The sequence below is a fragment of the Coturnix japonica genome, chromosome 22, assembly GCF_054131305.1.
Source record: "Coturnix japonica strain WE chromosome 22, WE-NBRP24, whole genome shotgun sequence".
Taxonomy (NCBI): Eukaryota; Metazoa; Chordata; class Aves; order Galliformes; family Phasianidae; genus Coturnix; species Coturnix japonica.
The window spans coordinates 4,484,134-4,511,837 of record NC_140684.1 but is presented as its reverse complement, the minus strand read 5'-3'; the positions used below and the strand labels follow the sequence as shown (position 1 = coordinate 4,511,837).

Genomic DNA, 27,704 nt, shown 5'->3' with positions numbered 1-27,704 from the left:
TTCCCCACTCCTGGTCCCCAATTATCATCCACGCATCCTTCCACCTCCCTCTTTACATCGCTCCTTTCGCATCTTTGAGCCCCGCAAAGCCCCGCTCCGCGCCTGCGCTCTGCCTCCTCCCCGCGGCCCGGGGGCGGAGGGAGCGGTGCGGCTGCGCGGCCGCAGTGGTAGCGGATCCCGCGGGGAGCCGAGCCGGGCTGTGCCGGGGGTGGGGCGGGTTGTACCGGGCGGACGGAGGATCGCAGGATGTCGGCCACGCTCTACGTGCTGTCCACGCTGGGAGGATACGTCCTCACCTCGGCTCTGCTCCTCAAGTGCCCGGGGCTGCTCCACCGGCCCAAGCGGCAGCGGTTCCGCTGCAGGCACATCTCGCACCGCGGCGGTGAGTGGGGCGGGGGGCGCGGGGTTATGGGGGGGGGGTCCCTTATATCTCAGCGCTGCCCCTCCGGGCGGATCTGGGCCGGGCCGTGCCCGCTGCGCGCCGCTCTCAGCCCTCCTCCCCCCGCCTAATTTTAGGTGCCACCTGCTGACCGCCAATTCATTTCAGAGCAGAATTAATCCCAGGGCAGCCGTGTCACCGCCATCAGCTCCGTGCTCTCCGTGCCGTGTTTCCCCCCATCCAGGCGCTGCGCTGCCGATCCCGGCTCCGGCGATGCGGGCATCGCTCCATCCTCAGCGGCCCTCAGCGCGGTGATCAAAGCGCTCCTCTAAATGACCCCGAAATACTCGGGAAGTTTGGGGCTGGGGGTTGTTTTTCCTCCTCCCTTCTGCAAAGGGGAACCTACAGAGCAGGTTCCGTCCCGCTGTGTGCTGCTGGGGGTCGGCGCCGAACCTTGCTCCGTGGGTAGCAGCACCAGCCGCTGTCTGCTCGGGTTTTGCCCTAAATTCGATGCTTTGTGTGGGGTTTGAGTGCAGTCCCATCGTTCCTCCTTTCCTGTGCCCGACACTGTGAGTTATTACAGCACACGACACAGGGCTCCGAAAGCTTTTCCTGCTTGGATTTCTTTCATTTGTTTTATGGGACGCGCTGAGCTTCTTTAGGACTCATCACCTTAAATACAGCACAAAGCAAGCATTGCTCGGTGCGTGTCTGCTGCTTATTTCCTGCTGGGTAATTTTGATTGCCACCCATCCATTAATTGGGAAGCCATCGCAAACTTGTGGGTGACTTTGCAGCCACTCGCTGTGACCTCCTTAAGCTGCTTTTGTGCTGCAGCCTCAGCTCAGACACAGCCCTGAGCCCCTGGGGGGGCACTGAGAGCCATGAGAAGGGCAGGAGAGCTTTCCCTAAATGGAGTGTTGGCACATGGAGACAAAGTCCGGCTCTGGGAGCTGCCCAGTGTCTGTGTGAGCAGCAGGAGCTCACCTGGGTGCAAACACAGCCCTGGGTGCCGTCTGGGTGCATTGCTCATCGCCTGCTGCAGGGCTGAGGATCGCTGACATTTCATACCCTGCAGTGTTTACCCTGGGATGGATTCCTGTGCGACTCTGCAACTCATCCTGCTGCAGCTTCACGTGCAGTGTCAGGTTTCTTAGTGCATTGCTCCAATTGACTGCAGAGCTCCAGGTAACACTCGTTTGACTTTTTCCTCCCCAAGGTGAGGCTTTGCATGCTTCACTTTGGCTCCTTTCTTTGTGCAGGACTCTCTTATCTCAGTTTATGGTTCCTCTTTCATACAGGAGCTTTCTTATCTCAGTTCATAGTTCCTCTGTGGGTGCATCCCTGAGTTATTTCTTTACTTTTGAAATTGCACATTGCCTGGGTCAATAATGAGATCCTGATTCTCTGTGCTGGATTCCTTTGTCAGCAGCAGCTGCACAGACCTGATGGCAGAGCTGTTGTTTGACCCAGGTGGTTTGACACAGGTGTGTGTGTGTGTGTGTGTGTGTGTGTGTCAACCTGCAGGAGATGCTGTGCAATGGCAGAGTGGCTGACGTTGGAACATGTCTTAGTGATCAGGTACTTTCCTTTAGCATTTGTGGGTTGGATCTTCTGGAGGTTGCTGTGTCCAACCCCGTGCTCAGAGCAAGGCCACCCTCAGCAGGTTGGTCAGGACCCTGCCCAGTTGTGAGTACATCCAAGGATGGAGGCTCTATAGCTCTCTGGGCAACCTGTGCCAGTGTTTGATCACTTTTCCAATAAGAGGGTTTCTTTTTCATTATGCTTAAAGTGCATCCCAGGGTTTCAGTCTCTTCCCATTACCTCATGGCATCTCAGTGGTGCCCCATGGCAGGGCTGGCTCAGCCTCCATCCCGTTGTGTGTTTGTACTTAGGGATAAGATCTGCCCTGGGCCTCTCTCCTCCAGGCAATGATCTCAGTGCTCTCAGCCACAGATTTCTCACTGCTTAACTTTCACAGCCCTTCTCTGGTAGTTCCACATCTCACTTGTACTGAAGAAACCAGCATTAGTGAGGGTCATTTTCTTGAGCCAGCGGCTGACTTTGCCTCATTCCTGTCCCACTGGGATGCTTGCAAAGCTTGCTTCCCTTTTCTGAGGGCGGCCTACAAAAGCCATCTTGCTGATGTGCAGCTCCCATTTCAGCTGATGTCTGAGTGCTGTTCCTCACTTCCCCATAGCACAACTCAGGCTTTTTGCATCCAGCTGCTTTGACTCCCCACTCCTCCCTGCCCAACACACTATTTGTCCCAGGAGCCATCAGAAGTTCTTCTTTCTCTACATTTCTGCCCATAAATGTTGAGATAATGTTCTGGCTGCAGTTTTTTTCCCCTCTCTCCCAGCTCAGGATGCAGGGCTGTATTCTCACAGTTGATAACTTATCTAAAACTTTTTAATTGTAGTTAATTTATAACTAATAATCTGTGTGCTATACGGAGCTTTCCTGTCTGTTAGGCACTTATCAGTGGTGTCTGATGGGATTCTCATGCTCTCCTTTATCCCTTCTGCCATTTAACCTCTTCCTAGTGTTAAAGCCAAACTTCATCAAACATCCCTGAATGCCAAACTGCAGAAGCTGCAGTGGATTTACCATATATTAAACCACAGAGGTTTGGTTATTTGGATTCTGTCAGCTTACCAGCACAGGTAACCCGATGGAAACAGCTGTGAATTGCTAGTTGTGTGCACATAGAATTGCATTGCTTTGCTGGCTAAACACAGCCTTAGGTAAGTGTGCATTGGCAAATAGGCAGGGCCTTCTGCAGCTCCTGTAATTGCTGTTTACAGAGCCTGTCCTTCCTCACTGCGGAGTAGTTGGGATTTGTGTAGATATCCTTCCTCGTTGCTCTCTGTAGCTTCCTGCAGTTCTGCTTCTCCATAGGTAGAACCTTTGTGAGGCAGGGAGAAGGCACAGCCCCCACCGTGCTGATGCTTCAAAGGCTTTTATGTGAAGAATGATGAGTTGCAGGGTTTATTCCTGCCAGAGAGAGAGATGGATTTGCTTCCCCTTTCTTTTCTCTGCTGGAGTTTATGTGCTTCATTCCCCATGTGTGAGACCCCCCCCCCCTTTGCCAGCAGCATTGCCCCTTGCTGGCAGGTTGGAGCTGTTTCAGGAGCACTGTGTTTGCTCAAATAAATGCTCTCATTTGTGTATTCAAAGTATGCAAATCCAAGGTGTCAACATGGACCCTCAGTCAGCTCTGGCTTTATCCTCATTCCTCAAGATGTGTTTCTAATCTGATAACTTCGTATTTCTTTCCTCTATTGAGGTGAAGTAAAAGGCTTTCACCACCTGTTCTTGTTATTTTTATAGGTGCTGGGGAGAACCTGGAGAACACGATGGCAGCCTTTCACCAGTGAGTACAGATGGAACCTGTATGTCTGTACCTGTCATGTCCTCATTGTCTTTAATGAATGAAGTAATCACCGATGATCTGACTTCCACCACTTTGGGTTACGGCCCTGAAGTCATCTCCTATGGATGACTTGCATGGGTTGCTTAACATTGCTCTCATTTCACATGAGGAAATCTGGGGTCTCATTGCTTCATCTTCCAGCAAATTAAACAGTGGTGCTTCCACATGTGTTGGAGGTTATGTCTACTGGGTTGTCGTTATGAAGCTCTTTTTGTAAGTAGCACCACATGCTTTTTTACCTTCTCAGAAGGTATTTCAGATCAGTGCTACACCATGTGCTGCTGCCCTTCAGGTCCTCTGAGTTTCGGCTGCTGCTCTCCATGCTCTGTGGTTTAATGTCGTTCATTTCCTTCCTCTGTACAGAAACTTAAGAATTCATCTCCCACCAGGACTGCGACTGAAGTCTTAATGTTAACGAACTTAATATACCATCTGTAAAGCTATTAAGGAAGGCTTCAGTTATGTTTTCTCCCTGCTCACACATAATTCTTTTGCACAATGTGTGAAAGCCTCTTATCTGCGGGTTTGCAATCGAGTTGGTACTGGAAAGCCCTTTAAGCCTCCGAGCATTAAGAAGCAGCGCATTCTAACAGCATTCTCAAAAGCCCTTGGAAAAGCAGCACATCGAAAACCACAGCTGCCAAAGAGCAGCAACCAAATCATGTGGGCTCCTCTTTGTTCCTATGGGGCTGCTGTTTGGGTTTAACTGCGTGGAGTGGGCTCAGCAGTCTGCACTGTGCCTTGCAGGCAGAGCCGTGCCAGCTTCCCCATCCAAACAGTGCCATTGAAATTGCTGCAGTCTTTTCTATCTCCATGGAAGCTGAGCAGAGCTGTGTTTGGCTGCTGCCTGCCTGCCTCTCTCCAACTCTGCTACGACGCTTTCAGAAAGTGCTCCTTTTTCAACCATGTCTTAATCATGATGTAGGATCACATTGGTTTAATATGGACAGAGCTCTTAAAAAGAAAAGTTAGGCCACAGCTTATTTGCATTTAATTCTCAGAGGTAAACTCTGTTAAGGGCTGTCCTGGGACTCAGATCGTGCTGTGTAATAACACCGCTTCTGTTCTGACCACTTTAATTACTTTATGCTCATAGAGTAACACATGCTCTGAGGTCCAGATCAGTTTTAAACCGATCACAGCTGCCAATTGCAAATAGCATCACTGCATTCTGGAGAGCTATTAGCTCTTTGTGCCAGAGTGGTTAAAAACATCCTTGTGGACTTGTTGGGCTCTTTTTTACCACTGTACGCTGTGAACGCTTCTGGTTTGAGATTTCAGAGTAATTGTTGTGAAGCTGAAGAAGACATTTGCAGTGTCTTAAAGTACCCGGCACAAAAGATATCCCAGCAGTTCATTCACTGACACAGCTGTCCTTAATGCAGACGTGGAGGGTAGTGTTGTCCTGACAGGAAGCTGCTAAGTAAACTCTCCAGATATTTTTATCTTGCTTCATTTCCATTTCGTTTTATGATCAGGCTTGGTTTAGAGAGAGAGTTTTAAGCGCTGTGTTTACAGCAATGAAAGTTCCTGGTCGGCCCAGCATTTATAAAGCCCATTGTGCGTTATTAGGCCTTGCCGTGTGCCATGGCATGAAAACAGTTGAACTTCAATGAGCAAAGAGCTCTGCCATCCTGTTGTGCTTTACAACCTCAATTCTGTGCTTGGATCAGAACATGCTTTACTGAACCTGGAGCCTTCTCCGTGGTGAGACAGATCTCACATTGGTAGAGCCAATGATCCATTAAAGAGTGATATTTCTATATGTTGGGTGGTAGGCTGCAACAGACAAAGTGCCAAGGCTCCCAATCCAAATCCCAGCTCTGATTCACAGTGCTTCGTTTATTCTTGCATCAGCTTTCTGCTGCAATAGAGTTGTTTGTTCCTTGCTTGGCAGTACAGTTGTGAGGATTCGTTGCATCATAAAGCATGCAAAGTGCCTTCATTGAGTTTAGTTCAGCTGAATAGCACACATGTGTTAGGCCTGGACCTGTACAAAGTATATGTGTGCTTCAAGGCAGACTTCTTTGCTTCTAGTGCTGTTAACATAGGGACGGACATGCTGGAGCTGGACTGTCACCTGACCAAAGATGAGCAAGTGGTCGTGTCCCATGATGAGAACCTGAAGAGATCGACAGGAGTCGATGTCAACATATCCGACCTCAAATACTCTGTAAGTTGGAGGAACATTTTAGTGCTCAGTGATGCTTAGGAGTGTGTTTGTAGAATGGTTGGGGTGGGCAGGAAGGCTGTGTGTGCATGCAGAGCCTATGGAGAGGAAGCTTAGCCTACAAGTTCTCCTATAACCAGCTACTTGATGGGCAAACTGGAAGAGGAATCCCACCTGCACTGTTCTGCTGGGCTGCCTTTCCATCCAGTATAAGTGGAATTCTCAGTTCTTAGGGGTGTCTGGACACACTTTGCCTTATTCAGCAGCAGGTAGCAGAGCTCCAAGGATGCCACGTAGTTCCAGAGTTAAGGAACAAAATGCATAATTGCTGTTTAGGCAAGAAATAGAATTGATTTATTTTGTCTTTAAAGGCAGTTTACATGGCTTATGAGTTAAAATTTCTATGTGTTTTTCAAGGAGAGTCATGAATATATCCCTGCATTAAGTTAGTGGTGTTGTTTTTTTTTTGTCCCTTTAAGGAACTTCCACCGTATCTCTGCAAGTTGGATGTCACGTTTCAGAAAGGTGAGCTTTTATCCTTTGCTGCTTCAGTTTGCAGTCCTGGTAACTCATTTTCCATATGGCAACGTCGTATTCTGGTGAAGGGAGTGGAGAAACATGTGTTTGCTTCTATCGGGATCTGGACAGGAGAAGGCGAAAAGCAGATACAACCATTTTGGTGATGTGTGGTGATACGTAGACCCACAAGCAGCTTCAGACATTAAAACTGGGGGGATTTGGCCATCTGTCCCCTCTGCTCAAGGAGTGCTTCTGCGGTGCGTTTTCCTAGAAGGAAAGATTCTTCTGGTTGCATTTAGTCTGCATTGGCAGCTGAGCCCATGTTGGCACATTCTGGGTTTTAATGATGCCTGCACTCCTGCTGTTGCAAAAATAATGACTAAATCTCATGCAGTTTGGACCTAAATACCAAACTTATGTGACTTATGATGACTGAGACATTTGTCTTCATGTATTTTCCTTGTAGGAATGAGCTTTTCACAATTACTTACAGCTGTGGCTGAAGTTGGTGCTGGTGTTTCATTGGATGGTTGATTTAATATGGAAAATATGCTTATTTCTGTGTGTTGCTTTTATTGTTAAGATAATAAATGCTGACAGCTCAGCTGATACCTGCAGTATGTCATAAATGGCCGCAGCAGCAACAACTCTCTTGTTTCCCCAGAAAGTCACTCTGAGGGTAAAGATAACCGCATCCCTCTCCTGAAGGAGGTGTTTGAGGCATTTCCACAAACTCCTGTCAACATCGACATCAAAGTGAACAACAACGTGTTGATCAGGAAGGTGCGTGTAAAGATGTGAGGCTGAACAGTGTGTGAGGATGTTGATGTTCCAAAATAGATTCTTGGAGTTGAAGTCTTCCTAGAACATGGATTTCAGGCTGCTGGCATCCTTCACGTTAGATCTTGCACCATGCGTGAAATAATGTGGAACACAGAGATGTAGTGCAAGATCCAACCATGTCAGCAGACAAGGGGAGAGCCTCTGATGTTGTCTATCTGGACATCATTTGGCTCTGCTTCCAATGACGTCCTTCTCTCTTCATCCTGAGTGCAAAGTAGTGTAATTATCTTAAAGTGGGAGAGGATGTAGAAGATCTATCGTTCCTGTGGTGACGTATGTAGTAAAAAAGTAGCAGTTTAAATTAGAATTAAATTATTCTGTGGGTAATGATCAAGGAAAGCACGTTGGATTTCTGCTTTTTGGCTTCTATATTGCAGGTCTCAGAGCTGGTTAGTCAGTATAAACGAGAGCATTTGACAGTATGGGGGAACGTCAGTTACGAGGTGGTGTCCAAGTGTCTGAAGGAGGTAAGAGTGGATACATCTGAGTTTTGTTCTTGCCCTCTTGTTGCTGTATGATGACATGCACAAAAAGCACCCTGTAAATCAAGGCTAGTGGAGCCATGCCAGACTTTCAGTAGTGATCTAAAATCTTTCGTTAGTATTGTAACCCCAATAAAAAGTGTTAGAATAAATCAAGTGCAGTTAGCACCCATATAGTCTGCAATACAGCGTTTAGGGAATAAAGCTGAATTGTTTTATAATATATGGGATCTTGTGATTTTTATGCCTGGAATTCCTATTGCCAGGGTTGTGCATCATTCATCTGGTGCAAAAGCAATTCTTAAGAAGATTGCTTGTTGCATGTTTCTTTTTATTAAAGTAATGGGTGTTGATATTAGTTGCTGTTCACTTATATTGGCATGAAGCTGTTTTACAGCTGTAACTGCTATTCCTTTTTGTGCTAAGAAATTATACAGTTTCGAAGTAAATGGATTTATGCTTATTCCAAAGGGAAACTGATAAAGTTATCTTAACCACAGTGAGGTGTAATTAATTGTTCATTCCTGGTCCTGCAGAATGCTGACATTCCCATCATCTTCTGTTTGCAACGTGTCCTTCTGCTTCTGGGCCTGTTCTACACTGGGCTGCTGCCATTCATTCCTTTCAAGGAAGAATTCTTGGAAATCCCCATGCCTTCCATCATCCTCAAGTGAGTTGGAGTTGGTTGGTGGGTGCCACGCTGGAATAGCTCTAACACAAGTGGGCGATCATGGCAGCTGTCCTTTAGGTGGAAAGGGTGACTGTAAAGAGGATGCTCAGTATCTTTTTTGAGTCTATACCAGAAAAGAACAAATAGTATTTATTTCCTGTTAGGAAAGCTGCTTTTTAGTATTCATAAGTGAAAGTGATGCAAGTTTTGTGGTCCTCTATGTTTAATGTGTCTCTTGCCAGCTCTGGGTTAAGCTATTGTTAGTGTGGGGTACTTGTACATATCAGTGTTTGATAGCATCTCCTGCTATACCACATTCAGGCAGCTGGTGCTGGTGCCATCGAGATAGCAGTATGTTGCAGTGCTGGACAAATAACTGATTTTTGCACGTTTCTTCTTCTATCTTAGATATGGAAACAGAACAAATTAGTTTAAGGCTGAGGTGAAGTCAGTACCGGGGTAGATCTGAGATTTCCCATGCACTGTTTCTCATACCATACTGAAAATGTAACACCCACCTCTGCACTCTGTTAAGTGTGGCACATTTCTCTTCTGTAACCCAGTTCTAAGTCCCTGTCTTGAAGTGAAAGGGAAATTACTGCTCTGAGGAACTGCAGGACTAATTCATCATGCTTCTATTGCAGAAACATCTCAATACTTTAATCAGCGCTCTGCTAATTTTTTATCTTCTTCCTCAACAGACTGAAAGAACCAGAAAAGATGTCAAGAAGCCAGAAATTTATTATCTGGCTGGCTGACACGTAAGATTTTAATCTTATTAAATGTTTAATCATATTTAGTTTCAGTATTGACACTTGGCTTGAGCAGCAAAGAGCAAATGATTGCGACGGGTGCTTGTTGGGTTGTCATTTCTCTCAGATTCTTCCAGCATTTTTGTTCCTCTACACTTATTTTTTTTCATGCACACACACAGAAACACACTGAGATACTGGAACAGTGCAGAGTATTCCAGTGTGACTTAAATACTTGAGTGTGGGTTCAGTTGTTTGCCATGCAGGCAGATGAACAGCTTTGATGTGTTTCACAAGGCTGTGACTGATTCCTGGTGTTGTCAGAGGAGATGCTGTTTGGCTCACACAGTGTGTTGCATTTTAAGGCTATTTGTGCTTCAGAAAGGAGCTTGGACACTTGCAGAAGATGCAGTGAGTGCTGCTGCTGCTTCTGGGTTTGCCATCTGTTTGCTTTATTAAGTGGCAAATCAGTAGAGTTCTCTCATCTTCTGATGTAAAGAACGCAAATCTCATCTGAAGGTGAAGGGATTGGGGTATTGGCCATCATACAGGAGTGTATCTGTACAAAGAAGGAGGATTTGATCTTCAGAACACTGATACAAATGCCCATTATTAATTCAGGCTGGAAATGTTAGGCAGGCTAGAGTTGCTCAAGCTTTCTGCAGTTGAGTTTTTAATCCCTTTCTTGTGAAAACCATTGAATCTAAATGCTCTATGGAAATTGTGTTACAGAACATTTAATTGGTGTTAAAAATCCCATCTATGCTCCTTGTTCTTGAACAAATGTCTTTCTCTGTTCTGCAGACTCCTAATGAGGAAAGCACTTTTTGACCACCTCACTGCTCGGGGCATTCAGGTACAGTGTGGCAAAGCTATAGGAAATCTGCTTTAGGTCTGGGGAGAATCTGAACAAGGTAGACGTGGCCTTAAGATGGGTTTGTATTCTCTGTCCTTTTCTGTGAGGGTTCTTTCAGTTCAAATCCTTTGTAGATCTACATAAACCTGAAGCAAATCTTCATTATATTGGGGCTCTTACTGAGTTTTGGAGATGCCTGAGGATTCAGGTAATACCAGAGTTGAATTCAGCCAGAAAATGCCTTCACATGCCCTGTTTCCCTTTGAAGAAGGATACATTCGAGTGTTTTGGCATCACAGTGTAATGCTTTTAATACATGTGGCATCATCTCTGTCACATATGAAACAATCCAGGCCAGCAGCCGCTACTCTTTATTTGAGTATTTCCTGCTATAATGTATCCTCCCGTATTGCAGGTATATATTTGGGTACTGAATGAAGAACAAGAATACAAGAGAGCGTTTGATCTGGGAGCAACCGGAGTCATGACAGACTATCCAACAAAGCTCAAGGAGTTTTTACACAACTACCCCGTGTAAATGCAGGAAAACAAGGAAGACTTTGCAGAACAGCTGGAGCCAAGACATTTAATCAAAAAATACGTTGAGCAACGTACACAAATCATGTTGTTTGGAAGGTGATCCTTGACCTTGTCAGGTCGCTACCTAATGTAAAGGCTGTCTATTTATTTTAGGACTTTAATTACATAGTTTACGTTTGTAAATAGATCATGTAGCAAAGGTGCACTTCACTAATAGTCATGACTAAGAAGAAAGTTGCTGGATAGGATACCTGTAGATAATAAGTGTTGTTTGACCAGTCACAAGTGTTCCTAGGCAGATGTCAAGGCACGTCGATGACTCCAATTATATTGTAGTGTGCAGAAACTGAAGGGTTTCTGAAAGTGTACCCTTTGTGTACATATTGCTCGTGTGGCTTTTACTTTTCAGATAACTTGTAGGGTGAGAAAGAGAAGCAACGCACAGGAGAAATAGAAAGCAGAACCTGCGGACGGCCAGGCAGTTCAGCCTGCAAAGTGTAGTAAAAGCAGTCACTTTTTACTTTCCCTCTGTTTTTTTGTCCCCAAACCAAAATGAACCCACTTGGTCAGTGTAGGTTTACTCAATTATTCTTACCGATAAGAATGTTGAGCTCCACTTCCAGCTGTATTTAGACTTCTTTTTGATGTGATGGTAATACGGTGACTCACTGGTCAAGGTCCAGACACAGCGTTTATTCTTGCTGCTGAGTTTGCTTTGTTCTTCTGCAAGGATCTTGGTTTGCCCCAGGTTCTGAGCTGCCCATCAGGCTGCCATGGCCTGGCAGTGAGCTTCCCAGAGAGGAAGGTTGCACTCGGTATAGATTACACTTCCTTTGAAATGCTCTTTTCACAAAGGAAACTGATGCTTTAGGAGCCTTTTGCACTTTCATAGTTCTGACACCTCTTGGCTTGGATAATGGGAAGCTGTTTTTTAAATGAGGGACCAAAGACTTCACATTTGGTCAGGAGTTTTAGGAATGGTGTAAAAGATTTGTTGTAAATGAATTCACCCAAAGCAGACATGTTTATGTGCCTGTAAAAGGAGCAGGTATCAGTCTAGGATGTCTGTAAGTTTTAGTCTCTTTTTTCTCCACATTCAATATTGATGAAGTTTACTGGCATGGACTCAGAAGTCATTTTACCAGCAAAAGCCAGGGATCCCCAAGTGTCATGGAATGGGGAAGGATAGAAATGTATTTATAGAAGCTGAGTGCTGTTCTGCCCCTCTGAACAGATGCTGTCAGCCTGTGTTGCCTCTGCATTTTGGTGTTGTCATGTTAGGGTTTTTCAGAAAGAATTTGGCTGTTTTAGCTTAATTATTCACCATGATATGCATAGAGCCCAGTCATCAGGTGGTACTGCTGGAACACAGCTGTTGTGTAGTGATGATGGTATCTAATTCCTTACGGGCCTAAATGATCTCATTTAACAATCAATGCAGTAGCCAGAACAAGAGAGAGATTCACTGCAAGATAAACTCATTGTTCTAAAAGTTTGTAAAGTAATGAATTTATTCCCTTCCACTCTCAGACTTGGAAGGGCTCCTGTTTCACCTGTACCTGTAGTCATGGAGCATCTTTGCTATTTCATTATGCCACCTGAATGGATAACATTCGTTTGTGTTGTGCACAGTCACATTTGTGCAGTGTCCATTTAAGAAAAGGGAAATTCCTTTCCAAGGAGTTCTTATGGATGAAGTAGAAGACATAACTGCATTTACAGTATAATTGAATGTGTGACAGTGGTGGCAAGTGAGTTAATGGTGTCTTTCTCAATGTCTGCCTACTTAAGATGGCTGTAGATTCAATTTCCTTTTGATTTAATCAGGCTTGTTGTATATTGAATGGCTGAGAGGAAAATGTAACTTCCTACCTGCTCATAGGAATAAGGATTACATGATTTATCATGTGCTGTGCTTGTTTCCACTTCAGACTAGTTATGCTGGTAACTACTAATAATCAATCTAATCATATTTCTCCCTGTTTTCTAATATTCATAGAATACTTTCAGAATAGGCTTCATGTGGATCTCAATAGGCAAATGAAAAACTTCTACCCTCCCTGTTTGAATTTGGTTTACATCATTTCTTTCCCCTTAAGTTTTCCCCATTGCTGCATAAGCAAACTGTTTTGCTTTATTCCCCATTGACTGACAAAATACTGCTGTTGAAATGGACTTTATTTTCACACTATAAGCTACCTGTTTTGCTGTAGCAGTGCTGTTGGGAACTTGTGCCTTCAAAGATGCTCAACACATACTTCAACCGCTGCTCTTCCTACGTCTGCTGTAGCTTTTGACTGTGCTGTTCATACACGAGCTCTCTTAGTGACAGATCTGCTACTTAATACCTGATGTTTAAAGAAGATACATAGGAAGGAGGGGCTCAGTGCTGAAAAAAAGACCTGCTGAATTTGTTTGATCACTCATTTGGACCACAGTAAAGGAGCTGAAGTTCGACCTCTTGATACAGACAGAGTTGACTGGAAGAAGCCATGAATCTGAGCACCAGTTCACAATAGGCCCCAATAACTGCGTGTAACAAAATGACATGGAACTGAGGGATCTTTGTAGGATCTTTGTTCTGAATTGCTTTATTTGAATGTTCCATAACGTGCTGTGGGATTTCACAACCACTTGGACAGAAAACCACTCGTTGAGGTGTTGCTCAGCCGTCCAGAAGGATGCTCAGTTCATCTCTGCCTCCCAAGAGAGGTTTCTTATTTTCCCTTTGGATGATTTTAACTCTAAGTATTGTTTAATACGTACCGTGTTCTCAATCCTTTGCTAAATACTTTATGTATGAAGGATGATGCTTGTATTCCATGCACTTTTAATCTGCAGAAACAGTTTTGGACCTCACTAGCTGAAAACCTGTGATTTTTATTTCTTATAAGGACAGATTGATGCTCTGGAAATGTGGCACATTCAGATATCTTTGCTCACTAAAGATCTACAACTAAATACTACTTCCTTGTGAATTCTTTGTCTGAAGTGTGATTTCTATTCCGATACTGTGCTTAGACTGCATTCAACTTCCAAATCTCAATGGTGGCCTTTGGATGGATGCTCAGAAAAGGTCTTTTGATATACACTGAACTGCTTGGGAGGTTTTGGCCCTTATGTTGGTTTTCCCATAGTAACCATAGCATCTGCCATTTGACCCTTGGTTTTCCCATAGTAACCATAGCATCTGCCATTTAACCCTTGGTTTTCCCATAGTAACCATAGCATCTGCCACCACGTATAGCTAAACAGAACCTGCCGAGGAGGTAAACCTGCCTTCTGTGTGCAAAGCCTTCAGTAATAAACTTACATCAGTTCCTATTTGATTTATGAATGCATCCTCTGCCCCTCCAATGTTTCCTCCAAGTACGACTGCAGCTTTCCTGCTGGGCTGCCATTGATTTACACTTAGTGCTGGGTATTAAGGTCAGAGCCTGGAGGCTGTGTATTAGCTAAGAGGTGAAGCAGGCTCTTTGTAAGCAACAGCGTTTAGTAACCTGGAAAGAATTCAGGCAGGCCGATGGGAGGCGGCTCCGCGCTGCCCTTCGTGTTCTTCCCGCACCTGCAGTACCACTGGTGGCCGCCAGGGGGCGCCGCATCCCTGCGGGAACCCAGCGGGGCCGGGCAGCTGGATATGGCTGGAGCAGCGCTGTGTGCTGTGCTGCGAGTGGGGGAAAACGTTTATTTGCTGCTAAATTAAAGCGTCTTTCTTTGACCAGCTGCACCTGGTTAACAATCCTACGGCTGAGAACCCCCTGGATAATGGGCCTTTCCCACGTTTATCACCCAACAGCTCGATTTATATATCGCTATTCTATATCGCTATTATATACCGCTATTACATACCGCCTTGCTGCAGGTGCCTGCCCCTTTAAGAGCCCGCGGCGCTGTTTGTTATTCCCCCTCACGCTGCACCCACAGCTCGGCTCTGATTGGCTGCCGCCTCGCGCTCCTATTGGCTGCCGCCTCCCAGCTGCTGCCTGCGCGAGCCCGACGGCGGCGGGTTGGGGGGGGGCGGGAGCGCCCCTCTGCCCCGCGCTCTGATTGGTGGGGAAAAAATGGGCTGCGGCCGGCTCTAACCAATCAACTGGTTGTTGCTATGTGCCAGCGAGAGGTGATTGGTCAGCGGAGGTGCCGCTCGCAGCCGTCGGGGAGGGCGGGCGCTCTTATAAGGTGAGGACGCCGGTGGGAGGGGGAGTGCGCTGCGGGGCTGCGTGCGGCGGGTGGGCCGCGACAGAGCGACGCGTTACGAGGGGCCGCAACGCGGAGAGTGAGTGAGGGGGGACGGGGATGGGAGCGGGGATGGAGGGCGAGGGACCGAGAGCTGCGCCACAACCAGCCGCTTCCTGCAGGGGGGAAAGAGGGGCGGGTGGGAACGGGGGAGAACGGCTGTGGGGGTGGGAGCGCGGCGCTGCAGCACGGCTGGGCTGTGCGGCCTGTAGGGCCCGTGTGATGGGCTGGGGGTGTGGGGGATCACAGGGTGTGAGGGAGGAGCCCGCAGGGTGTGGGGTGAAGGGCCGGTCCTTTGTGTGCTGGAGTGTTGGGTTCGGTCCGGATACACCATTAGGGGATGGCAGGAGGAAGCACCGGGTCTGAAGGTTGTGGTGTTGAATCTGGAATCTAAAAGAATCGGTGTTTTGTTATCGTTGTCTTGTATTCTACTTGATTTTATTTTATTTTTTCAGTTTCAAGCGCAGTTGCAGGTGTAGGAAAATCACAGAATGACCCGGGTTGGAAGGGACCTCAAGGATCATGTAGTTCCAACCCCCTGCCTGGCAGGGCCACCAAACATACACCTTTACTAGATCAGGTTGCCCAGGGCCCCGTCCAACCTGGCCTTGAACACCTCCAAGGACGGGGCATCCACAACCTCCCTGTGCAGCCTGTTCCAGGCCCTCACCACTCTCCTAGTGAAGAACTTCCCCCTGACATCCAACCTAAAAAGGAAAAGAAGTTTTGCCCTCTGTCCCTACAGCTGAATCTGACCTCGCTGCTCCGTCACCTCTGCTCCCTCTGTGTGCTCAGGGCTGGGAGCTGTGCCTGGCCTCACGCAGTGCCTCCCAGTGCTGTGCTCCCAATAAGGATTTAATGCTAATGCGGTTACAGTTACTTAAAGCTTAGGCTGGGTAGCTTTGCTGAGTTAGGAGGTTGGAAAAGAGCAGATGCTGAGAGCTGCACTTACGGTGCATGAGGGGATTCTGGATAGGATGTGTTTGGTGACTTCATGCTTGCAGAGCACCCCTGTGTATTTTGTTGAAGCCTTCACTGTGATGGGATCCACGCCTCTGGTTTCCTTTAAACCCTGTTTGCTGTGTAATGGCAGTGCTTGAATGGGGAATTGAAAGGATGTTCATTTCTCCTATTGGGGGAGTGGAAGAAAAAACCCAAATATTTAAAAGTGAACCCTTGGTACCTTCAGATAACACTGGGAATAGCAATGATGTCCAGCACTTCTTTATTATTATTATTATTTAACTTTTCTTGCAGGTTCTCTTTCATGATGCCAGTGTTGGAACAGCTGGTAAAGCTGCTGGTCACTGATCTCCCTTGTGTCCTCTGGATCACAGATCTTGACTAAGTGATTTCCTTGCTGCTTGGTGTGGGCAGTTGAGTCAGGGCTGCTCTGCAAAGGCAGCGTTGCTACCTGTAGTTCCACATTCCCTCAAAGGCTCGTGGATGAATGAATACCTGCTGCTGGGAGAGGATTTAATTAAGAAACTGGTCACTCTGGTGTAGCTTTTTAGAAAGTGGGAGCTCCTCGATCTGGTGTGATGCTATACAAGCATTACGAGGATTGCGGAGGAGTGGAAAAACATTTGTTTATTGTTCTTGCATCATGGTTTTACCTTTTGCCATGTGTGTAAAAGGCTCTTGAAGAAAAGTCAATAAAACCAGGCCTTCACTGTGCTCTGGTTGTGAGCTGAGCTGGAGGAGCTTTGTTAGCTTGAAATTAAACAGAGTGGAATTCATGAGTGATCGCAACGTGGAGCTTTAAGTGGAAAAATTGAGTTATTGAGAGTTATTTGTTAGCTGCTTTGAAGCTGATTGTTGAGGTGCGAGGCAGAATTGCAAAGCAGAATGTGTTTATCACTTTGAAACCGCTGCAAAACATACGGCTTCCTTTCTGTTCTCTAAGCCAGTCCTTTGGTTTGTTCCCTCTTTTCTGTGCTTGTTACCGCTGAGGTCTTGTCTTCTAGATCTAATGACAGCAACAAAAGGCAAGGGGCATGTTTTCTTTTCCTTCCTGAAGTCAAGGCAGGTCCACAGAAGAGACCTGACTACTCTCACTTGAGGACTTTTCATTTCCTTAGAACACATCTTTATCTGAAGATCAGCGCATCAGCTGGTGCTGCGATGCCAGCTGAGCACCTGGACTACTTCTTACAGAAACAAAGCCTTTCTGTAGCTTGGCTTCTGATGGGAGGAGAAAATGCTGCCCAGGCAGCGGCCCTGCAGTGTGTGAGCTGCTTGCTGCCTTGTTCTGGTTGTGCCAGACCTGTCTGAGCACCCTCACCGGGGCAGGACGTCGCATCGGAAGTGTGGCTGGACTGGCCAAGCCACTTAAGGCTGCAGGAAGTAACGTAATTAATAAGACTTAGCTCTCCCACATCTTGTACCTGACAATCTCAAGTCACTTGACAGTGCTAATTAAAGCTAATCACGCTCCTCTGTTTTTAGTAAATAGCTATTATCCCTACTTCACTCTTGCTTTAATGAATGGCAGTGTCAGGCGATGTGAGTCACTGGCAGTGGTGGGAATGCGACCTGTGCGTGCTGCCTTCCGGTCCTTGGGCCTGCTTACATGTCTGCCTGGACGTGGCTTCTCCACGCCTGTTCCAGCATTGTTACAGCGTATTAGAAGGAGGGATGTTCTGCTGACTCACAAAAATACGTACCTTTTCAACTGGCTGTGGTTGCATTTGTGCAGAACTGACCTCCCCAGGTCTTGCTAAGGCTATTCAAAGTTGGAAAAGCTGAGGAGGATGCTTTGAGTTTGCCCTTCAGAGGTTTTGATCCTCTGAGGGGGAAGGCAGAGCCATGTCAGGGCTGCGCTGTCGCTTCTCCTGTTTCACATTGGCAGCGACTTCGTTATGAGGAGAAAAATGTAGAGTGGTGTGACCTGGGGATTGCACAGCTCAGCCTCAGAACTCTGCCAGATTGAAGTTTCACTGATGAAATATTAGTAGAGGATGGCTCAAGCTACGTGGTATTAAAAACGGATTGTCCAGCCTCACATACAGACACACAAAAAGAGTTAATTATTAACTAAGGAAAAGATTTAATGAGAATCCCAGGAACTCCCAGCAGAAGCATTTGTCTGTGGGCACAGAACTATGGGGAGGCGAGTCAGCTCACATACCTTGGCAGCACTGCACAGGCTGGTGAGGATATCCAGGAGGAATTGAACCACAGACTGGTAGGGTAACAGCTGACTTGACCATTTAAACTCAGCTTGGTTATAAAGTATTTGTCATATGTGAAGATTGGAGCTGTAAGCCTTCACTTGAATTTTCTCCCTTGCTGTAGGTGCTTTGTGCTGCCAATGGAAATGTGAGCTAGAAGAAAGATGGCTGAGCTGCCATGGGAATAAAATATGTACCTTGTTAATGTGGCTGCTGCATAGAAGGAGGTGTTTCTGAAGGAGGTTGGTCAGAATTTGGGTTGTTATTCTTTGCATTAGTTAGGAAAAAAAGATCTGGTTAAAAAGTCATTGACTCTCCCATAGCACACATTAATGGGCAGTGCAAGCCCAAAGCGACGGGGCCCTCTGTTTTGTAGGGTGTATATGTATGTGTGACATATATATATATAGATAGATATGTATAACTTTAGCAGAGCATAATATTTTCCATGTGCACCATCGTGTTGAACACACAGCTTTCTTCAGCAGGAATATGGCTGTGGGTTGAGAGCTGCATCTTGCTGTGTGCATGAGCTGAGGCTGCTCCCTTGCCCTGCTGCATTGGATGTACCCGGCCAGTCTGGAGGCAGGACGTCCATCCCTCAGTGTAGGATGCTGGTATGACTTCTCTTGAAATATAAAGGAGGAAATAGGGAGTTGTTTGTGTTTTAAACGGGTTCAGCGTGCAGCTTTTATTTATTTGTGGCACAAGTGGGATTTGCTGGTAGGAGCAAAAGGAAGCGCTGCCTTGTTCCAAATCTGTCCAGGCTGCCGTGCTGCTTTCCTGCATCTATATGTCCTCCTCCAGCTTGGCAAAGCGATGCTGGTATCTGTTGTGACTGATGGTGGAGCTCAGCCATGACGGTACCTGCCAGGCGCAGGTGGGCAGCGAGCAGCTTTGATGCCTGATGAGCTGCCTGTCCTCAGCAGCGCAGGCTCTTCTGCATTGCAAAGATGCTGCTGCCAGGCAACTCGCAGGCAAGTGGGATGAGAATTCAGGCAGGAGTGTCAGTCATTCTCCTGGCAGAGGCTGAGCCTTGAGAGGCAGGCCCAGAAATGGTGGCTAATTTTGAAGGCAGCTGTGTGAGATGGTGTCTGTCCTGGCTTTCCTGCATCTTTTTGAACTGATGACATTGTAGAGAGAAGCATTTTCTGGATGTTTTTTTTTTTCCTTCCAGGTTTATTTTTCTCCCTTGCCTTTCGTTGTGGTGCCCATAATGCATTGGATCGGGTTGTTTTGATCAGGATGCTTTGTCCTGTTGTGCAGAGTGAGATGAGTTAGCAATTCTGATGCTTGGTGGGCCAGAATGGGCTGAGTCCAGCCCTGTCAATAAATCCAGCAAGTTCTCCTGCTCGTCTGCAGCCACGTCTGTACAGCATCTTGCTGAGGTACTTTAACCTGTTTGTTTTGTTTCCAGTCAGTCATGGGCTGTAGCTCAATACAAAACAGGTTCTGCTGAGAATGCAGCCATCCTCTGGAGCTACTTGTAGTGACACCATTGCATCTGGGCTCCTAAAAATGCACTATTTTGGATGTTGGCTTCTTTTATACCTTCCCTCCCCCCCATCTAATTTGATTGAATCTCCAAACTAACAGGCTTTTGGGGGGGGGGGGGGGGGCAGTGTTAACCTAAGTGAGATGTGAAGATTTGCTGTTTGCTCCTTTGATCGATACAAGCACGGTGATGTTGTTAGCACGGATAGCAGAGCTGTAACCGAGGCTTTTCCTGACGAGCTGTGTGGAACATGGCAGGTGCAGCGTGGTTGATGTGCTCATCCCTGATTCATGATGGCCAGGCAGCACCGGATTGCTGCTTTCTGCATCTCCTCTCGATGCCCTCTAGTGGTTACGTGACGGTTGTCTGCGGTGTTTTTGGTGTCAGTGTGGTTTATTTCCATCCACCTCTGCAGATGCTTTTTCCCAGGGTCACAGAGTGCTTCCTGGGGTGTGGACTGGCTGCAGACTGTGGGTGAGGGAGTCAGGGCCCTCCGAGATGAGTGGCTCATGGGGATGTGTCCAGAGGAATAACAGGAATGAGGTCTGTTTTCCATTGAAGGTGATCTAAGGGAGAAACCTGCTCCGTGCTGTTCTGTAGTGCAATTCTGTGCTTGAATCTGGACAAAGTAAAGGTAAATGTGGTCTGTTGTTTCACTGTTAATTTCCTTTCTCTGTGGGCTTGCAGGGGTTGGAGAATGAGCTGGAAGAGTATCAGTAATGATTTCTATTGACCATGGCAGCAATGCTGGTAGTTCTTACCAAGTGTTTGAAATTGGTGCATTTCAGATGCTGAAGAAGTAGGGGAGTGTTACCCCCATATTTTACTTAAGCATATTTTATTGTTTTTCCATCATGTCCCAAGTTTAATGTCAAGATGGTCACCCTCTCTTTCAGGGCCTTTGACTACATATATAATCTATTGCTATCTTCACATCTGGCTTCAACTTTCCAAAGCTGATGCTGTGGTGTGAGTCTCCCAGACCACCCCAGGATCCTCACTGCAGAACTGCATCATCTGAGTACAAACATTCCCAGCTCTGCCAGCTCTCTGGAGCTTCAGCATCTGCACTTCTGACACTGATCCTGTAGGGAATGGGAGAACCCAGCCCGCCCTCTTAGTGTGTTGTGTTAGAGACCAGCCTCTCTCAAGCTGCAATGCATTAAGCACTGTGCAGGTAGTTTCCACGTGAAGAAAGCACTGATAAGTACATGTGCTTGCCTCAAGCCTTTTATTAAAACTGTGCTAAGAACCTGGAGCAGTGTTGGCTGCTAAGGTTGGTGACCTCGTGGAAACAAAGAACTCCCTAGTCTGATTCCCCCGTGCTCTAATTACACTCAGCATAAGTACATCTCTAGTTCTTCCTATGTTAATGAGAAGAGACACCAAAGGAGGAAGGTTGGGTTTCCAGACAGATGGGCTTTTTCAGCACAGCTCCAGGCAGCTTTCTGTGGCATTTGCTGTGTTCTGCTAAGCATTTTACCAGCTAAAGTCTTAAAAAGCAAATAATCTGTAATACAAACCCTCAAACCCAACAGACCTGCTGTTTGTCCTCTCGGAGTGAGCAGGAACACTTGCCTCTGGGCTGCACTGCACATGGGTTTCATGCAAAACGAGGCTGTATAACAGCCTTTGTTCTCTGCTGCTGTGGCATATGGGCTTGTACCAACAGTAACCTCACGTAGCCAGCATTTGGCACAGCCTTCGCCTTTCTCCTTTTTTGTGTTTCCTGAATTACTGAGCAGCTTAATATGAGAAGTGGCTGCTAGGCAGATGAAGGGTGAGTGCTGAGCTGAAAGCTGGCTGAATAGCAACATGTCATGGGGTTTTTTCTTCATGGGTTGATATCTGACTTTGCAGGACTAGGCAGGGCAGCTGTGACATGCGCAGTGCTCTCCAGTGCTTCTGTGGCTGATCCTCACTGTTTGCCTCAGTAGATGATGATGCAGATAAGCTTTTCCTTAGAATTCATTCCTTTTGTCTCAGTTTTCTGACTGCTTGCAGGTTAATTAATACATACAAATTTCTGTTCCACTGACTTGGTTGCATACATTCCAAAATGAGATTCCTCTTGAACTATAAAAGACAAATATTGGATTATGCAGAATGCAGATTCTCATCTCTCTAATGGTAATGGGCACAATAATTAAGTCATCAAAGCTTTTTTATTATTATTCTTTTTAAAGGCAATGCTTGTATGATGTATGGAGTTCTTCTCGAGTTTTTAGTTGTTTATCTTCAAGGTGGTTTCTTACTTAGCATCTCAGCCAGGTTTCTCATCAAGGCTTTACTTCCCAGATCTGTTTTCTCCTCTGCCTTTAGCGAAGCCACCCTTTTGTTTTGCCTTCTCAGCACAGCACTGAGAACAAGAATCACAATTCATCTCAATCTGTCCCCAGATACCTTCTCACTTCAATTTGTCTCCTTCTGACAGGCGTGTTTTTGCTGACATTAAAGATGTTATGAGGTCAAATGAACAAGTTCTCGTGAAATATTTGTGCAGAAAGGAGCATGCAGCAGGTTGTGTATGTGCGCTGTTGGTTTCTCTATGATACCATATAGCTGTAGTTTTTCCTGTTCTACTCATTGTTCCAGAGCACTGATGCTTAGGTCAGCAAACAACAAATAAGACATTCCTCTGACGTTATTCTGGCTGGGAATTGTTTGTGTCTCCATTTGGCTTGCAGGGTTCCTGTGGAGTGCTTTCAGACTGTAGTGCTGCAGCACTGAGTTGTTACAGTGGTGGGCAGCTGATGGGGAAAAGAAATGTTTGGCACAGCAACCTGGGAGAGGAGTAGTAGAGCTGCTGGCTGGTGTGTTTACCTGCTCATCGTGTAGAAGAGGGAGGAAAGAGAGAGATCACACTGTTTGATGAGGTCAGTGTAAACGTGGGTTTTGTCAGTCTGTTTGCTCATTCAGAAGTCAGGTGAAATCTTGCTTGTTCCTCAGCTGGTCTGTCTGCTGCAAGCTGTTGCTTTCTGTCACCGCTTTGCCTTGGAATCTGGTCATTTTTGGCCCCCGTTCTGGTCTGCTTAGGTCCAGAGATGCAGCTGTGCACCAAACAGGGCACAGGATGGTCAATTCCACCCCTGACAGAGCCTTTCTGCCTCAACAGGGACAGGTTTTGTTTCTGACAAGCTGGGGAGTGAGCCCTTCTGTGTCAGGATGGGCCTTCCAGAGCTCTAGCTATAACTTTAATTGCAAAAGGTTAATCTGATTAGTTAGAGTTTGCAAAGAGCTTTAAGGATGAAAAGTGCCATGTAAGTGCTGACTATTATGATGGTGATAGATGGGCTTTATCAGCAATTTGCAGGATGAGTAAGAATCTTTCTTCCTATTTGAGTGGAGGAGGAGCTGCCTTCTGAAAAGCAGGAAAAAATATTTTTTTTGGGGGGGGGGGAAATAAAGCCTAAACCAACAAACCAAGTATCAGGTTGGCTTACCATGCCTACCTCCTGTTGACCATACTGTGGTGAGTGTTGGGCTGTGCTAAATGCTGGCTATGTGTGTCTATGGCAGCTCCCCAGTGTAATGCTTGCAGTACTGTGCTGGGAAGCTGTGTACACAAGGCAGGTTCTGCAGGGCTGCCCAGCCTACAGTAGGTCTGGAGACTAATGCCTTCAGAAGCATAATAAGTCTTGGATGCCTTGAATCTTCCTTTTCAGCAATGACAAGAAGATTTAGGAACAGAAGTGTTAAGAGACAGAGCTTTCCATAAATGGTGCTTTGGTATCAAGGTGATGAGTTTTGGGTGGATTTTTTTGTTGTTGCATATGTGTCTGACAGTGCTCATGCATGAAGCTTTCCAGCAGGCAGCAGTAATGGATTCACAGCCTGATTCTTACTGCTCTTTCAGTCTGATGTGCTGCTTTGTAAGTAGGCAGGAGTTCTGCAGGGCCACGTCCTGCTGCAGTTCTCTTGGATCCTGCCTTCAATTCCCCAATAAACATATTTGTTTCCATCTCACTCTGATGGAGCAGTTTCCCCTTTAGCAAACAGAGACATACATTTGCTTAAAATTGTCTGAGCCCTGCAGTGCTGTGAACCCTGAGCTTGGTGCTTTGTTGGGGCTGTGCCTGGGGCTGCCCGTCCTGGTGGGCTGCAGCACAGCCAGCTCAGCATGCAGGCTCCAGGGATTTCTTCTGGTGCTGTAGGGACCTCAGCTGGCTTTACTGTAACCTGGAAGATAATCAGATACACTTCAGGGCAGTTACACACGCTGGCTTAGAGACCAGCTTTAAGCTTTTCTGCTTTTCTGTTTTGTTCCCTTCAGAAATTTCCGTTGCAGGTCAGGTTTAGGTGATGGGGTTCTTTTGGGTTTTTCATTTATTTTAAGTGAGGGGGTTGTTGCAGTATTTGACACACAAAGTGCAGACTCAGGAAGTGAACACAATCACATATTGTATGGAAGGGAAAATCCTCAGGGAAGGAGCAGCCAGAGCCCATGGTTGGTTTCTGGAGCATGCATGCACACCATGTACTGGGCAGGGAGGGGAGATGCTTCACTTCTGCTGCTGCCTTCATCCTCCAGGGAGGTGTTTGTTACCTGGTAAGGTTTGTGGGTGCAGGATCTGAAAAACTGATTTCTGCCAGCAAAATGACCCAGGCTTGAGCTGCCTAGCAGATTCTGTCGGATAATGTTGGGTAGTAAATGGGTGTTTGCATCCTGAATAGGATTCGTAGCTGTGTCCCCTGTTATTGGGGTAGTCTTGGAGGCTGCTCCTCACTTTGGCTGCTGTCAGATGTTCTGATGGGGGGGGGGGGGGGAAAGCCACTAGAGTGCAGTTGGTGGAGTAACTCCTGCCTTCAGAGCTCACAGTAAATTACAAAGATGAGCACAATGAAGTAATCCTCCATTTCCCGTGTGGAAGCTGGAGCAGATGGGAGGGCAGAACTGGTTTGGTGAGTCGTGCACTTGCTGGTGGCAGAGGAAGCCCAAGCTCTGCTCCCAGCCTTCCTGCAGCCCAGAGTGCTGTGTTGCACAGCACCGGGCCCAGCTTTCTCAGGATCTGCTGGAGCCTGGCTGCTCCCTGGGCTGCTGCAGTGCTGAGCCTGGATGTGTGCTGTTCCCTGGGGCATCTGGGAGACAAGACTTGATGAAAATGAGCTTTTTAGCACCTTCCTATTCCTGTAATTCTTTCCTAATCCATTAAGTGTTGGAAGGATGAATAGAGACTGTGAGTGCTTGAGTGATAGGAAGATGGTAGATAGCAGCAGTGGGAAGATATGAGGGCAGGCAGCCAGCAGGCATGAATGTGTGTTGGTCTGACCCACAGACAGCACACTTGTCCCTGGCAGCTCACTCCTCCATGCTTGCCATCCGACTCTTGGCCAGGAGACCACCATAGCTCACATTACAACACCTGTGCTCAGTGTTCCATCTCTGCTCTGTTTTAAACACAGGTTTATGTGAAGTTCTCCGTTCCCTAGACCTGAATCTCTTCCTCTGAAGCTGTCACCAGCGTGTGGAGCCTGCCCCACACCCATCCCCTGCCAAACCACGGCCTTTACCTGTGTCTTCCGGTGTTTCCCGTGTGACCCGTCCTGCGGCAGTGCCTCCTGGGCTACCCCGGAGTTCACGCAGCGCTCGGTGGCTCCAATGGTGAAGATGACAAGGTCCAAGACTTTCCAGGCATATCTGCCTTCATGCCACAGGACCTACAGCTGCATTCACTGCAGGGCTCATCTTGCTAACCATGATGAACTCATTTCCAAGGTACGTACGTGACCTCACCCTGTGGGTGCAGTCCATTTGCTCATGCTGCAGATCAGTCTCTGTATATGTGCCTGGCCTTCACCAGTGCTAATGGTTTCTGCTCAGAAGATGGGCTTTTAGGCTACAGGATCTGTATATGAGCTGCTGTTTTTGTTTTAAGTCACTTGGAAAATAGCTGCAGGGGATGGGTTTCCAAACTGGGAGTCCTTAGAGTGCTTCCTGGGGGGGAAGGGTCTGTTTGTTCCCATGATATTGGCTTCTCCCTCATTTCCAGCTGTAAAACTGCATTAACTGATGGCTAGGACTGCAAGTTGCCTTCCCCCTGTACTTGTTTGTGTACATGCTTGTCAGCATTGCCAAAGGGTTGTTGCATGATCAGGAGTTGTAGAAGTGCCTGGAAGTGTTTTCTCTGTGGAATATTGATCTGTTCCAGGCAACTTCCCTAAAGCCTTTACTTAAGGGAAGATTTGCTGATGCTTCTACTGAAATGTTAGATGTCTTTCCAAAGACTGTTGAGTTGTTGCTCAAATCCACATCGTTTTGACAGCTTCCAAACTAAAAAAATCTGCAGAGAAAATGCAAGGGATGGATGCTGGGCTGTGCTCTGTGCTGGTAAGGTTGGAAGGATGCTGTTTTGTCTTAAGATTTCTCAACCACAAAGGGAAGAGTCTTGAGGATAAACTGAATGAGAAGCATTCAGAGCCAGTAAGTTTAGGGGTCTTTGCAGGGGGAGCAGCGAGTTAGAGAAGCTCAGAGGTGCAAAAGCTGCTGCTAAACTTTTCTGGAGCCTGTTGTGCCTGGCTGTGGTCAAGCATCAGGTTTCCAGCTTTTGGCTGCCTTGGCAATCAACTCTTCCATAAAGTTTATTCAACTCATAAAGTATGTGTTCAGAAAAAAAGCAGACACACTGTAAGATTTATTAGCTGAGATGAGAGGAAATTGCACTCGAGCTCTGTGTGTATGTATGTGTGTGTGCAACTTAAATGAGTTTAGCTTCTGGAGCAGCCTTAAGAGAGAGGGCAGGATCACAAGGCACAGAGGTGCTTTGCCTGGTGGAAAGGGTGTCATGCTTCACCCTTCCTGTTTGCACAGAGAAGATAAGAATGTGTCACCTTGCATCAAGGGCACTGCTTGTTCAGCTGGAAAGATCCTCTCAGATTCTTTATGTTAGGTGCTCAGATGTATGGCCTTCCATTGGAGGCTGCCTCTTTTTCTTTCGGTTGTTGCCTGGTTGGGCTGATGTGCACCTCTGTGATGTTTTATCTCTGTGCCTAACAGTTGAATTTCAGCATTCGGCTATGAATTATTGCAGACTGCTACAGTTTTGGGTTTTTTTTTTTCAGCTTCTGTAGGCAAGCCTCCTCTAAGGCTACCACATCTGAGTCATTCTGGGCCTCTTGGGGGCTCTTCTTGTTCCTGTACAGGGGTAGTGGTTCTCAGCAGAGGAGGGCTGTAAAGCCTCCAGGTTTTTAAGAGGAGGAGGTTGTACATTTCCACAACAGAAAGAGGTTTTGAAATGTTAATGTCAACAGCAGAGTTAGCAGTTTGTGCCCAGGTCTGGGTGTGAAGCACAGTCTTCCTCTCAGACCAGCAGGGTGCCTTCAGGCCTTTGCTCCTGTGCTCAGTTCTGGTATTTGTGAAATGAGGTAGTCACTCCCCTGCCCCTTCACTGGGAGAGTTGTTGCAAGCTGGATTTTGTGCTGAGACTCATATAAAGAAGGAGATGGGTTTTACTTTCTGCGTTCATTGTAGGTCAGAATTTGTGCTTTGCTCTTCCCAACATGCCTAGTTCTGAGCAAGGGAGAACACATGGCAATGTGTGCCCACTGGTTTCACCTTTGACACTTACTTCTCCTCCTTGTTCCACGTCTGTGCCCCTTATGTTCCTGTGTGCAGTGCAGCCAGATTTGCAGGTAAGTAGCTTCCAGCAGGGCAATACCACTACACCCTGCTTGGAATTTGAGCTTCCAGTCATTAAGACATGCAGGATCTGCCCAGGAATGTGACTGCTAAAATATGAATGTAGAAGAAAAGATCTGAAAACACGAAACAAAGCTGTGTGTTGAATTATGGCAGTGTTAGCTATAGCGTGCTGAGGTGCTTGTAGCTGCTCATTGTGGACAGGGGTATAGCCTTGTAGTAGTGTTGGAGGAGTGTTGCTGATGGGGTATTAGTGGGTTGGGTAGCTCGAATCCAAAGGCTTTGGGGTTTTAGGTTTTATTTCTCACAGTTATAAACCTCAGTGAGATACATTCTTAGTGTAATTGAAAACTTTATAAAAATAATTGTGCAATCGTAATTTGTACAACGGACCATTAAACTGAGAACAGAAGGGCAGTCCCTGCCTCAAGGGGTTTCCAATATGTGCAGAGACTTTCCCAGGCAAACTTAAATAGTCATCTTTTTATCTGTTTGAGTTAGGATTTAAACATCTCCCCGA

At 46.6% G+C, this 27,704-nt stretch overlaps 2 protein-coding genes across 3 annotated transcripts in view; both read left to right on the top strand.

Moving 5' to 3' along the window:
* Positions 1 to 155: 155 nt before the first annotated feature.
* Positions 156 to 13,625, top strand: GDPD1 (glycerophosphodiester phosphodiesterase domain containing 1). The gene is made up of 10 exons (XM_015880620.3): positions 156 to 382; positions 3,713 to 3,755; positions 5,853 to 5,988; positions 6,465 to 6,510; positions 7,169 to 7,287; positions 7,725 to 7,814; positions 8,366 to 8,499; positions 9,201 to 9,260; positions 10,056 to 10,107; positions 10,523 to 13,625. Exons 1-10 carry the CDS (start codon positions 247 to 249, stop codon positions 10,643 to 10,645), a joined length of 939 nt encoding a protein of 312 aa, XP_015736106.1. The 5' UTR covers positions 156 to 246; the 3' UTR covers positions 10,646 to 13,625.
* Positions 13,626 to 14,841: 1,216 nt separating this feature from the next.
* Positions 14,842 to 27,704, top strand: part of YPEL2 (yippee like 2) — a 30,132-nt gene continuing 17,269 nt past the window's right edge. The window contains exons 1-3 of one of the 2 annotated variants that reach the window (XM_015880937.3): positions 14,842 to 14,920; positions 22,236 to 22,424; positions 24,952 to 25,264. In XM_015880937.3, coding sequence (XP_015736423.2) covers positions 25,148 to 25,264 — 117 coding nt within the window. In that variant the 5' untranslated portion in view covers positions 14,842 to 14,920; positions 22,236 to 22,424; positions 24,952 to 25,147. The remainder of the gene's footprint in view (positions 14,921 to 22,235; positions 22,425 to 24,951; positions 25,265 to 27,704) is intronic. The other variant, XM_015880936.3, reaches the window with a different exon arrangement.